At 45.6% G+C, this 13,629-nt stretch overlaps 1 protein-coding gene across 2 annotated transcripts in view; it reads left to right on the plus strand.

The window, feature by feature from the left end:
• Nucleotides 1-13,629, plus strand: part of SKAP1 (src kinase associated phosphoprotein 1) — a 227,144-nt gene that overhangs the window by 20,180 nt on the left and 193,335 nt on the right. For both annotated transcript variants that reach the window (XM_073325920.1, XM_073325921.1), the window contains exon 3: nt 8,403-8,428. In XM_073325920.1, coding sequence (XP_073182021.1) covers nt 8,403-8,428 — 26 coding nt within the window. The remainder of the gene's footprint in view (nt 1-8,402; nt 8,429-13,629) is intronic.

Genomic DNA, 13,629 nt, shown 5'->3' on the forward strand with positions numbered 1-13,629 from the left:
ACCCCCACACCCTCTGCCCTGACACCTGCACCTCCCTCACATGCCCCCAGCCCTCTGCCCTGACTCTTGCACTCCCCCACATACCCAGCCCCCCACATCCCATGCACCCCCCTCATCCTGACTCTTGCGCCCCCCACATCCCCACCCTCACCCTGAGCACCAAACAGGAGCTCCTACCCCTCCCTCCCCACATTCCCACCTGCACCCCTCCCGCCAAATGGGAGCTGCCCAGGTAAGCGCTCCACACCCAAACCTCCTGCCCCAACCCTGAGCCCCCTCTCTCGTCCTAGCTCCGGACCAGACCCTACACCCCAACCCCCAGCCTGCTCCTTCACCCCCAGCCCTTTGCTCAGTGCAGAGAGAGAGGGAGAGAATGGCCAGAACCAGGGAGAAGGTAGGTACCCACTGTATGCGGGCAGGACCGGGACCCCAGACCGGCAGCGGGCTGAGCGGGTCCGGCAGTCGGGATCCCGGCTGACAGGAGCCGGCGGACGGAACCCCTGAGCGGCAGCAGGCTGAGCCGCTCACCCCACTGCCGGTCTGGGGTTCTGGCTGCCGGCCCCTTGCCAGCCGGGGTCCCAGCCGCAGGCCCCGCTCAGCCCGCTGCCGGCCTAGGTGAACGGAACCCCAGACCAGCAGCGGGCTGAGCGGGCCGGTGGCGCAAGATCAACATTTTAATTTAATTTTTAAATGAAGCTTCTTAAACGTTTTGAAAACCTTGTTTATTTTACAATACAGCAATAGTTTAGTTATATAATATATAGACTTAGAGAGAGAGAGAGACCTTCTAAAAAACATTAAAATGTATTACCGCCACGTGAAACCTTAAATTAAAGTGAATAAACGAAGACTCGGCACACCGCTTGTGAAAGGTTGCCGACCCCTGATCTAGCCCAATGTCCTGTCTTCTCACAGTGGCCAGTGCCAGATCCTTGAGTAGGAATGAACAGAATAGGGTAATTATCAAATGATCCATCCCTTGTGGTACTGAGGACCTCAGTAACTCAGCCAGAGGTGATGGGCCTATTCTAGGAGTGGGTGGGTGAGGTTCTGTGGCCTGCGATGTGCAGGAGGTCAAACGAGATGATCTTGATGGTCCCTTCTGACCTTAAAGTCTATGCGACACGGGGAAGGAAGTGGCATATAACATGCTAAGCGGGGGGAGGAAATGTTCGTGGGAGATCTTTATTAAAATTTTAGCAGTGCATCACGAGTTTCTTGGCTTTCTAATGGAAATCGGATGTTTTTTCTGGGTTAGACCTTGGATTTACGTGTCACATCAAAGTTCTTCTCATAATAGAGAAAATTTTTTATAGTTTGTTTTACAGCCCAGTTGCTAAATCATTTGGTGACTCTTCCCTTTCTTACCCCTTGTCTGTTTCCCCAGCTCTAATGTAGATTGCTGCTTCCCTTTTTTTTTTTTTTTTTTTTTACCAGAGCTTTGGGGATCCTTCTTCATAGGGGATCCCTCCAGCTGCTGATGGCTAAACTAAATACAGAGTGCACAGGAGGAATAGTTAAATGGGAACAAAAATAACCATGCTAAATAAAACTAATAAAACACATAAGGACAAATGATGTTTAATGCCTTGTGAAACCTCAGGATTGTCAGCTACCTCTGAGTCTTCGGGCCTGATTTCGTCCTCTCACTGGTGAGCGATTTAACCGGTGAGCGAGTTAATTCCCGCGTACAGCTGCAGTGGTCTGAGATCAGGATCTGGCCCTTGGTCCTTCACGCCTCCCACTGGGTACGTCGTTCGGATGTAACGAGGCCAGTCAAACACTCAGAATTTTTAAAGTTAATGCTTTATTTGCAAGAAGAAATGGTTGCAACAGAATTATTTTCAACCGAAGAAATTTCCTGGTGGGTAGTCTCCCAGGGCCACCAGTCCCCCAGTTCAGGCAAGCGTAACTACTTGCTCCCTACTGACCTGGTACTTTAAAGTTCTGGGAATACTGATGGGAGTAGCCTACCTGAGAATAAAAATGAAAACTGGCCTCTTGCTCCATTCTCCTGTTGTTTTTCACTGACTGGCAGGAGATGATTTCCCTGACTACTTCGCTAAATTCCTCTGATAGCTCTGCTTCACTGGGTACACTTCGGGAAGACTGCGCGTGGTTACAGATACAGTTGTACTTTCTAATGGAGTGACCTATTTGAAATCCAGGTTGTCAGTAGGCAAATTTTGGGGGGGGATTTTCCCAAATTGTCACACTTCTCAAATGACTCCGCATGTGAATGGAAAGGTCCACACCTGTGATCACCTTTTGAATTTGGCTAGGACCTCTATAGAAGCTTTCATGCAGGGATCTCAAAGCACTCTGCAAACACTAGTAAAGGCATTTCACATGCAGTGAAACTGTGTGCAGAGGGTCAGCAAAGCCAGCCACTTAAATCTCCCTTTAAGCCTGCTTTTGAGAATTTAAGTGGGGCATAGGCATTGGGCAGACCCTCGGTACGAGGATTCATTTCACCCAGGCAGAGTAAGCAACTTATCCAAAGTCTCGCATGAAGTTGTGGCAGAGTCAGGAATTGGAACCTTGATCTTCTGACTCAGTTCTGTGTCTAGAGCACAAGACATCTTTCCTCCTGGACTTAAAAAAAAAAAAAAAAGAAAAAGAAACTTTCCCTTTTCCCTCCCGAACTTTTGTTCTGCACGTACTCTTTCTAGAGTGAAAATTATCAAAGCATGAGACTAAAAGCATATATTGATCTAATGAGAGTTGAGTTTTCGACGGTTTCTTTACATTTAAAAAAAAAAAAAGCAAAACTTTTTTCTTTTTTTGTAAATTTGATAAGAACGAAGCTCATGTAAGATTGCTGGTCCAGTAGGAAATGGAACTCAATTTTACATGTTTAAAACCATTTTATTGTATTAAAAATGACAGAGGTTAGAAACAAAGCTCTGATACTTCTATTGAACTTGAATTGAAAGTGACAGAAAATCGTTCTGGCCCTGGTGCAGTAAATGTTATCACTAAAACATGTTCAGGGGAGATTAGGACAGTCTCTCAAGCACAAGAGACAAAAGTTCACAAAACAAGAAGTGATTTCCCCCCCCCCCCCTTATCTCAGAATCATTAGCTGCTCAGGAGACAAAAATCTTTCTCCTCTGGGGAGGATGCTGTGCCGGGCGAACGGAGATATGAAAATGTCTCCACTCTAAGAGGAGCTAGGATGGAGAGGACAGAGTGGACCACTTCAATGTGGCCCTAGTCTGGAGATGAGGGGAGGGCCATGATGAAAAGCAAGGGTCAAGATTGTCATGATGTGCAAAGACAAACCCCAACCGTGAGACTCATGAAAGGGAAAATTCTGAGCTGTGGGATCCTCTGGCGGGAGAGGATGTTCTTGCAGTTGCTCACCTAGATTTGTTACCCGGGTTGGTTGGTTTGTCCCATCTGCTTGTTGTGTCTTTTTCTCTAGATTGTGAACTCTTTGAGACAAGGACCTTCACTTACTGTGTTTGTCCAGTGCTTAGCACAATGGAGACCTGACATAGTTGGCCTCTAGGTATTACCAAAATGTTAAACATTTGAATGTATTAAGATAGTGAATATAATCTCATCTTATGCTTCAGGGCTTCAGCCAGCAGTGGTCAGGAAGACTTCCCATGTGGCGCTCCCCCCCACCCCCAAATACACAGTTGACCTGATTAATTCGGGGGCAGGGGTTGTTTTGTTTTTTGCCTACCTCTGAAGTATCAGGTTGGACACCAAACACCAGATGGGGTGGGCCAGTGCTCTGAAATGGCCCAAAGAATCCTCTTTCTTAGATCCTAGTCTGGTTTGTCTTGCTCACGGACAGACTGACTGCCACATTTGGGGTTAGGGAGGAATTTGCCCCTAGGTCAGATTGGCAGGGACTATGGTTTTTTTCTGCATTCCTCTGCAGCATGGTTGTGAATCATCTGCTAGGATCGTCTGCGCCTCTTTTGCCTAATCAGTGCCTTACCAGTGCAGGGGGCCTCGGACGTTGGTGGCACCTGGGTCTCTTAGTTTCTTTGTCTGTGGCACACAACGGTTTAGTCTCCCAAGAACTGAAATGCTTTAATCTAACTAGAGTAATTAGGTTCAGTGTGTGTGTGTGCGGTGGTGTATCTGGCTGAAATTTAAAGGTCTGTGGTGGACAGAGGGTCAGAATAGATGATCTAATGGCTACTTCTGGCCTTAAACTCTATGAAATCTATGTTTAATAATGATAGTTAAGGAACAGGAATGTGGATCAGGAAGACTGTGTTCTATTCCTGGCCTCTGCCACTGACTTGCTGTGAGACCTTGGGCAAGTCACTTCACCTCTGCACCGTGGGTTCCCATCCATAAAACGGGATAATAATGCTGACCTATTTTGCTCAGCTGTGTGGCTTGTTGAAGCGTTCGTGAAGCATTTTCAGACCTCAGCGTAGATGTGACAAGTATTTTAAAACTGACACTGATATCCTTCCTAGTCTTAAAGACTCCATTCCTTCCTGAGATTAAATTTGGCAGAAAAGTCTAATTAGAGTGATCACTGAACCACCTTTCTTATTTCTTTGAGGCTGGTCAGGAAGAGGAACCCTTTCGTCTGAGTCAGAAAGACAAATTGTAGGTGATGGTGGTTTGCAACTGTTCTTTTGAATTTCACCTGAAAAGGAGTGGTTGAACTTCTGTCTGTCTGCTCCTCCTAACATGGTCAAAACTCAAGGTGCATCACGCTCTAAAACTGAGCTTTCTTGGTCCGTTGGCTACTCCGCTGTGCCGTGTGGGAGACTGGGTTTGATTTGTTTGCTTGGTCCTTCATTTCTGGGTTCCACAGAGTTGTGGGGGCAACAGGCTTAGCCCCAGAAGGGAACATAAGGGCCTTGCGTTGTTTAATGGCAACAATTCCTCTTCTGATTACTTGTATCTATGAGGAGTTTCTTCTGTAGTCTCTAAATCTGTGGCACTGAGGGAAAGGAAATCCTGAAGGTAGGACGATATAGTGAAATACGGACCATTCCCAGCTGAGAGAATTTCCAGGGAGGGGGTAGAGAAGAGGTTGAGTTTGGCGGGACAAGGAGATGCGGAACTTCAGATAGGGTAAGGTGAAGAGATCCCATAGAGAAACATGGAAAGTGGGTAAAATGAACCACACCCTAGAGTTTCTAAAGAGTCCAGTATGTAAAACCCTAGAGCCAGGGAGCGTACGGCAGGGTTGTGTGTGCCTCTTTTTCCAATGTAACCCACAGTAGCTTTTTTTTAATCACTGATTAAATATTAAAGTCTGTGTTCTAGATGCAATCTCTTCCTCTTCCCCGCATACATTCTGTCCAAAGCAAAGGACTGAAATAAACAGTCTGTCCTTCATCGGGATTCTGTTGTTGTTTTCTAATTAATCTGAGTCAGTCGCTCGCACGTTTGTGTTAAATCATTTTCTTCATGAAAGCTTTTAATGAGAAAACAAATGGATTGGATTTAGATATACTGGATTCTTGCCATTGATAGCCATAGACCCAGTCCTTTAGAGTGGGCAAGCTGCCTGTGAATGGCTTAGCTTTGGAGGGAATGCCACCGAAGGACCGATTTCAAAGAGCCTCCTTGCGTGGGGCCAGCCGATGTCCCCTGTGTTTTTGAGATTTTTATCCATGACATTCTTCTATTAAATAACCCAAAAGGGAGCTCCTCTGAGCATTCATCACCTGTAGCGTGGAGGAAAGGGGAACAAAACAGATGAAGAGAGTGACATAGTGCAGTGTTTTTCAATGACCGGTCCATGGACTGGTGCTGGTCCCTCAAATCTCCTGGGCACAGTTTCAGAAGGCAGAAAGCCCATCCCTGGTCTCAAATAATTGAGAAATACTGGCATAGTGAGAAGGGCACAAGCCTGGAACCTAGACGTGGGTTCAGCTGCTGACCTGCAAGTCTGGACCCGTTTCCTCCCCCTTCCCTTCCCTTTTCTGTCCTGTCTGTTCAGATTGTAAACTCTTTAGGGGCCGTTTGTCCCTACATATCTGTGCAGGATCCAACACAACTGGGGCCTTGATCTTTCTTGGGTGCTCTAGGCCCTACTATATTACAAGTAATAAATGTGGCATGAGCAAATATATATACTACCTGCGTTTGCACTAATGCAAGATTTTTGACCCGGGAGTTGTGCCCTCCCTGTGTTGCTCACTGCGAGGGGTCTCCCCACTACATGGCAACAAGGGGTTCCCAATGAGATTAGGGCTTGTCGGTGTGGCAAGCCTGGTTGTGAGTCTCCAGCACACCAGCTTGCTGTGCAGTAACGTCCCGTGTGGACGCTGCAGTGGTGTAGTGAACATCCTGGGGTGCTGTGCTCTGACAACAGTCTGCGAAGCCGCAATCCGCAACTTTTGCCGTGTTGCAGCAGTGTCCAGCTAGGACATTACCGCGCAGCCAGCAGATGCACTGTAGGTTCCGATCCTTGCTCGTGGCGCAGTAACATGCCGTGTGAAGGAGCCCCGAGAACGGCCGCGTTGGAGAATTGCAGCGCTGGGGGCGGGGGATGAGTTTTAACAGCCTGACAGTTGTGTAGCGCTTGGAGAACCTTGATTGGACAGTGCTAAAGAAGGGCAAATAATAAAGCTCCAGCAAATGCTTTTTTGTCAAATTCATCCTCTTTCTGTCCGTTGCTCAATGGCACCAGGGGCTATAGATGCCTGGAGAGATTTAATTTCAATAAATATGAAGTCCTGTGTCTAGAGCAGGGTGGGGCAGAATAAACAACACATGTACAAAATGTGGCAGGATACCCCACTGTAATGGGCAAGGCTGCTTTGTTGTGAGTTTATTCATCTAATTTCCTTATTACTGTTCCTCCATTTTAGTTAGTTTGTTCGTGTAACCAAGTGCCGTAGTTACTACAAGGAAGGTGTGAGAGGGGGTTGTGAGGCTGGGACAGGAGAGATCCTGCAAAAGTCTCTGGGTTTTTAAGAAATGATCCATAATATGAAAAGGTTTAGGAGCTTCTGGAATCAAATCGTCCTGGATTCAGGGTCTTTACACAGTACGGAATCTCAAGAAGGCCAATTAGCTTCTCTTGAGACATCCTTTGCAAGAAGCACATTTTGGACACTTACTGAATCCCTGGCCATGTGTCTGGCATAATTCTTCTCTCTATTGCCTGCCAGAGTGGAACGAATAATTAAGATAATGTATTGTGATGGGTTCCCCCCCGGGATGCCACAAGGAATTGGGGTACCACTGAGCCCCCTGACCCACCAGCCTGGGCTCCCTCTCACACTGTACTGCTGTGACAAGCTGCAAAGCCCTCCAGCCTGCACTTTCACCAGCATTCATACAGCTGCACACCCACCTGCAGTTACACACAGGCTTTCTAACCACCAGCTTCCCACCTGGGGCCCCAGAGCGGTACCGTCCTGCCCTGGTCAAATCTGGCCAGTATGTGGGTTTAATACCTGGTCAGCGTCTCCCTCAATGTGAAGTGAACAATACACAGTTGTGGTAACCAGGCAGAGATTTTCCCCAGCACTCCAGTCAAAGTTCACTGGTTTAGATTAAAACAAAAACAAGTTTATTAACTACAAAAGAGAGATGTTATGTGATCATAGTGATAGCAAACAGATCAAAGCATATTACCTAGCAAATAAACAAAAACGCAAACTGAGCATAATATACTAAATAGCCTGGATATGAATAGTAGATTCTCAGCCTAACAGATGGTACAGACAGACCTGTAGATTCTCAAGGCACAAGCTACACTTGCTTTACAGCTTGAAATCCCCAGGTTTTTCATACACTGGCTAGAAATCCCTTTAGCCTGGATCCAGCACTTCCCCCAGTTCAGTCTTTGTTCCTCAGGTGTTTTCAGGTGTCGTCTTGTGTGCAGAGTGAAGAACCCCAGATGATGTCACTCCCTGTCTTATATAGCTTTTGCATATGGTGGGAATCCTTTGGTCCAAAGCTTGGTTCCCAGACCAGTCTGTGGAAAAATACTGACATCCCAAGATGGAGTCCAGCATCATGTGGCCTGGTCACATGTCCTTGTAGAGTCACAGCAGCCATCACACACAGGCTGTCTGGAGCGTTCTCAGGAAGGCTCACCAGGTGGGAGATAAGCTTCTCCTAAGGCCTATTGTTTTCCCTAATGGCTCATTCACCTGAATAGGCCACCCACCCACTATATAGACTGAAAGCATCTTGTCTAGTGGGCATTACCCCGGTGTAACTATATTTGAAATACAGACGCATAGTCAATATTCATAACTTCAGATACAAAAATGGAACATGCATTCCAATAGGATAACCTTATTCAGCAAATCGTAACTTCGCCAATGACCCCTCACGTGACTAGTCTTGCATAAAATGCATCATCATTCTGCTATAACCATATCCTAATAATATCACTATGAAAAATATAGGGTGCAGTATATTTATGCCTGTTCTCTTTTCTTGTCTTGCAGGTACCACTTGGAATTTCTGCCCCAAGGTGAGTGCAGCTTATCCATTCTGAGGGGCAGGGCTTGTCATCGGTTTGATTGGGCCCCAGTGCAAGATGAGCAGGTGGGGAGCCTTAGCCATTCCGCGTGTGGAGCAGTTAGGAGGGGGTGGCAAAGTTGTGGGAGGGGCTTTGGGAGCAATCAGCACTGCTTTTCTCCCGGGATTCAGGGGACAGGTCTCCAGCCACGTATGGTGCTGGCCTAGGTGCCTGGTCTACACACACCATGGGCAGGCCCAAGACTGGCTTGTGCAAATGTTAAGTGACCTCCAGAGAATGTTTGCCTTGGAGAAACAGCATGGCCTTAGTGGATAGGGCATGGGACTGGGAGCCAGGATGCTTGAGTTCTATTCCCAGCTCTGCTGTGTGACCTTGGGCATGTCACTTCCCTGTTGGGTGCTTCTGTTTTCCCACTCTCAGGTCTTTTTTAGATTTTTAAGCCCTTCAGGGCAGTGACTGTCTCTTATGTGTCGTAGCATAATGTGACCAAGAGGCGCTACCTTATCACTAATAACGATCTTAACCCCAATGGTACCTTCAAGTTGAGAGCAACAGGAGTAGGTGGATGCTTCTGCATATCCAGTGGAATTGTAACTGAAAAGTCTCCTTTTTAATTGAACTGGTCCCCTTGTCTCTCACTCCTATCTTTACGTATCTATGGAATACTTAATACAGTAGGGTTCTGATCCCGGAGCCAGATCCTTTAGTGCTACCAGAATACAAATTTATAATAGTGTGTGTGTGTGTGTGTGTGTGTGTGTGTGTGTGTGTCTTTATTTCAATGATTACTGTGGTACGTGTGTGCAAACACAAGGATCCGCTAGCATTCCAGGAAGACGGGTGCTGGGGCTATCATTTAAAACAATAAATCCATGTGAGCATTCCCACTCAGCTAATTCTTCATTTGCTCCAGATAGAAATTCCAGTATGTTACCTCCTCGATCAGGGCCCGCTTCCAAGGCATCCTGTCTGTCTGGCAGCCCAGAAATGTCAGAAATGCTGCAGCATCACAATTCCCCCTAGAACGGTGTTATCACATTTTAATATGAGCCTCAGTGCAGCCTTGGTGCTTCTAATTGCTTTCAAACCATTGTTTTCGTGGGTTTGGTTGATGAACCCAGCATCTGGCGTCATTCACGAAAGTACAGCAGACAGCTGTGTTCAAAATTAGAAAAAGACGAGAGGATTAGAACACATAAAAGGGCTCAAAATTAGATTTTTTTTTTTTGATGGGAGAAGTTCACGCAGTTTAAAAAGGGTGGGGGCAAAAATGCTTCCGAGTGCTCTTGTTCTCATCAACTGTTCGCTCTTTTTTTTTTTTTTTTTAATGCCGCTGCAGGGTTTTAGCTTGGTTTGTAGAACAGGGCCAGATTTCTAAAAGGAATTTAGAGGCTTTATGCTAGGAACCTAGCTCGCTTCGGTGCTTTTGTAAATTCCGTTGCTGTATCTTCAGGTGCCTACGTGACTCTGTAAATGTGACCCCTCCCCCCCCCGTTTGGGGAAGGGTTATTAACCCGAGAGAATGTATTAAGGAGACAGCAGTGGCTGGTGGTTCAAATGAGGGCCTGGGAATCGCCAGCCCTGACTCCAGTTTGCTTTGTGACCTTGGACAAGTCTCTTTGTGCCTAAATTTGCCTATTCATAATATGGGATTATCATACTTCTCTGTACAGTGCTTTGAAGTGCTCTGATGTACTTCCATAGTCTTCTAATTGTACCTCATTAACATACAGTGGGCTCCATTGGTTAGACCAGGGGACAAGAGACTGGGTAGGTTTTGTTCCCCGTCACTGCTGTGTGACCTAGGAAAGAGGCTCAACCTTCCTGGGCCTCAGGTTTTTTTTTTTTTTTCCTAGCTGCCAAATGGAGTGCTAATAGCAAACTTCCATAAAGTACTTTTGGCTGAGCGTTCCAAGGCCAAGCGCTGGAGACGTCCCAAGTATTCCTCTCCTTGGACTCCGTTGTTTTTGGAATGCTTTACCCACGTGTCCTGGAGCACGTGAAGGAACATTTAGAAAGTCAATTAATTGATCGATGGCCATATTAGAAACCCAGAGCATTGAAATAATGGCCCTGGAGGGACGGAGTCTGGTTCTAAGAAACAGTCAGGATTTTGCATGCCACAAGCAGCTCTTGGGGAACCTCTGTATAAGGTTTTAGTGCTCTGAAAGGTTTCTACTGTCTACCCTTTTCAAAGAGGATAAGCAATGCTCTGTGACGTTTCAGGCAGTTAAAGCTTTTAATGCCGGAAGCCAACGAAACCTGTTGGCCTCTAATATGGACTGGCTGAAATTCCCAGAGCTGTTGAATGTGGAGTGAGGATCTGGCATACTAATGTGTTCAAGCCAACTTGTGCAAGTTGTCGCTGAATCTTGGGTAAGTTGTGTGATTCAGAGGGCAAGCCGCATCCGCTTAATTCACGATCACCCAAAAGACGGGTGTTTCTACGCCTCACGATGGTGGGTACTCCCTTATTTTTTGGCTAAGTGCTCTCTGCTTAGAATACAGGGAAGGCATATCTTTTTTCTGGAGAGGACTGGGATGTATAGGAAGCATTCTGTATACACGGGCATATATTTTTATACATACATGCCATCTTCTCTTGTGATATTTCCTTTGTGGAAATGGATGCAAGGAGGGTTGGCAGCGAAAATCCATGCAGGTCATGAGTCAACTTAGTCTCTGCCTCCCACCCCCAAAGTTTTCTCTCTGCTCTTTCTGTCTCCTCTCTCCCTGCTCTTAAGAGCATTTTCCCTGCATTGAATTGTCTGCAGCAGCTTGAGTGCCTCAGGAACCAGTGGTCTCAGAGAGCGGCAACAGGCCATTTCATGGTACTGCAAGGGAATCTAGGAATAAATATATAAAGGAAGGAATTGGAGGGGGGGAAAGGCGTAAGGAGAAGAGAGCACTCAGTGTAGTGTGTTCCATGTCAGGGCAGGGACAAGTAGCTTCCCTCCGTGTTTGTTTCCCCATCTGTAAAATTGGGGTAATAAAAAAAACCCTACTTATGTCAGGTAGAAGGGATGCGGGGTTAGTCTACTCACGTTTGTAATGTGCTTTGAGATCCTTAAGTGAAAGGCGTTGGAGAAAGGCAAGGATCGTTATTAAAGCTGTGCATGCTGAGCCAGATTTTCACCACTGCGCTCTACATAGGTGTTCCCACAATTAAGTGCTCCCCTATTGTGCTCTCAGTGAATTGCTGGTGCAAATCCTAGAGTGGGGTCAGCACTTACATACCAAGAGGATAATCCCCTTCTAATCAAGTCAGGTAGAAAGCACTCAGACTTCTAAGGACCTGAGTGCTCTCTCAAATCAGGTACTTAGGGTAGATAAGTGGTTTTCAACCAATGGTCCGGGTCCGTGGACCCCTGGGGGTCTGCAGACTGAGATTTCCAAAGGGGTGTGCACCTCCATTCAAAAATGTTTAGGGGTCTGCCAGTGAGAAAAGGTTGAAAACCACTGGGGTGGATGCCTCAATAATAGGATTTGCACCTGCTGTTATCTATGTTGTCGTTCCAAATGAAATTGGGAGCCCCATTGTGCTAGGTTAGGCTGGAAAATGGTGTTCCCCCTCCCCCCACCCAGGTGGAAAATTTCGGCTTGTTGGTTTAAAATTTTTTTTTTTTTTTAGCTGAAAGCAGACATTTTTCTTAAAAAATATACATATATAATTCGTGTTGGAAACCCAGTTTTCCATTTTAAAAAGAAAAGTTTTTAGATGGAAACTTTTGGCCAGTGCTGGGTGCCGTACAAGTGTGTTCTAAGAGACCTTTCTTGCCCTGAAGCACTTAGTCTAAATAGATGAAACAGGCCAAAATTGGGAGAAAGCAAGGATTGTTAGCCCCAGATGTGGGACTGAGGTGCAGAGAGACGTGCCCAAGGTTATAAAGAAGGTCCCAGCTAGGAACCGAGTCCAGATCACCAGAATCCCAATCCAGTGCCTTAACTACAAACCCAGTCTTCGTCCCTGTGGAAAAGCCGGGTGGAAAATTACGTTGATAAAGAGAATTTGGGCAAAGCATTGCTTAAAAATTAGGATCCGTTGTGTTCCATAAGAGGATTCAGTAAGTAACTGTGTGGAAAGTCTTTTCAGGCCACTAATCTTCTAGTGTAAATACTTATTTAGATTAAATGTGTAACATTTTCTCTGTATCAACCCTATTTATTTTGACTCAACTCCGTACTGCTTTACGGGTCACTGAATGTTCACTGGGTTCATGCATGAGGTATGTATAGTGGGGGCATGCGCGCAGCATCTTTCATTAACTAACTGGTGCTCTACAAAGGCTTCCCATGTTAGATTTATGAACTAGTTTTCTATGTAAAGCCTCAAACCTATTGAAGTGAATTGGCGCGGGGTTGGACGGGAGACGGAACTTTGTGTTTCCCTAACCGCTGCTCCCTGGTATCGCATACTTGGTCCATGTAGTTATGACAAGTGCAAGTAGCAAATCATTAAAGCAGCAAAAACACTATCTGTACTGTAAAGAAAAAGATCCCCTTTGAAGCCAAAGAGGGAGTGTTCCTGAATTAATGGAGTGCACAGTGATTTTACTAAGTTTTATTTATATATTTAAAAAAATACCCTCTTTGCCTTCATGCCAGAAGGTTCGAGTGCAGTTGGAAGCAGGGTTCAGACACAGAAACCTAGCCTAGATTTATGATGTGTTTGAAAACTCAAGGAAAAAAGTACCACATTGACAATATTTATAACTTTTTGTTAAAATATCTATTCTATCACCATGCCTGGAATTCCTCTCCTTTGTAAACACAAGTGCCGGCTACAAACCTTGAAATGTCATAACATGGAAAGACTTAAAAAAACCCCCAAAAACCTGTGTTAGAACATTTTGTAAAGTCCAGGGTGTGTGTGTGTATGTGTTAATTAATGAAAAATAAAACATACACAAGGCATATGTTCTTTAACATTAAAAAAAAAAAAAGCAAGCTTTAAGATCAACATTTCTGACAGCTCCTTTTGTCAGCTATATGGCTTTGCTTCCTGCAAGTTTGAGTGTGGTTTTTTTTTGGGGGGGGGCCCTGGCTGTGTGCATTACACTTTGTGCAAATTAATCTGTGTAAAGACAATACGCTGTAAATATTTTTGCAGTAAGATCCCTCCTGTTGGTATCCTTTCAAACACTGATCTGCCATGTAGCTTTACACACACTCTCTCTATATAAATGCATGTG

The sequence above is a fragment of the Lepidochelys kempii genome, chromosome 27 (assembly GCF_965140285.1).
Source record: "Lepidochelys kempii isolate rLepKem1 chromosome 27, rLepKem1.hap1, whole genome shotgun sequence".
Classification (NCBI taxonomy): Eukaryota; Metazoa; Chordata; order Testudines; family Cheloniidae; genus Lepidochelys; species Lepidochelys kempii.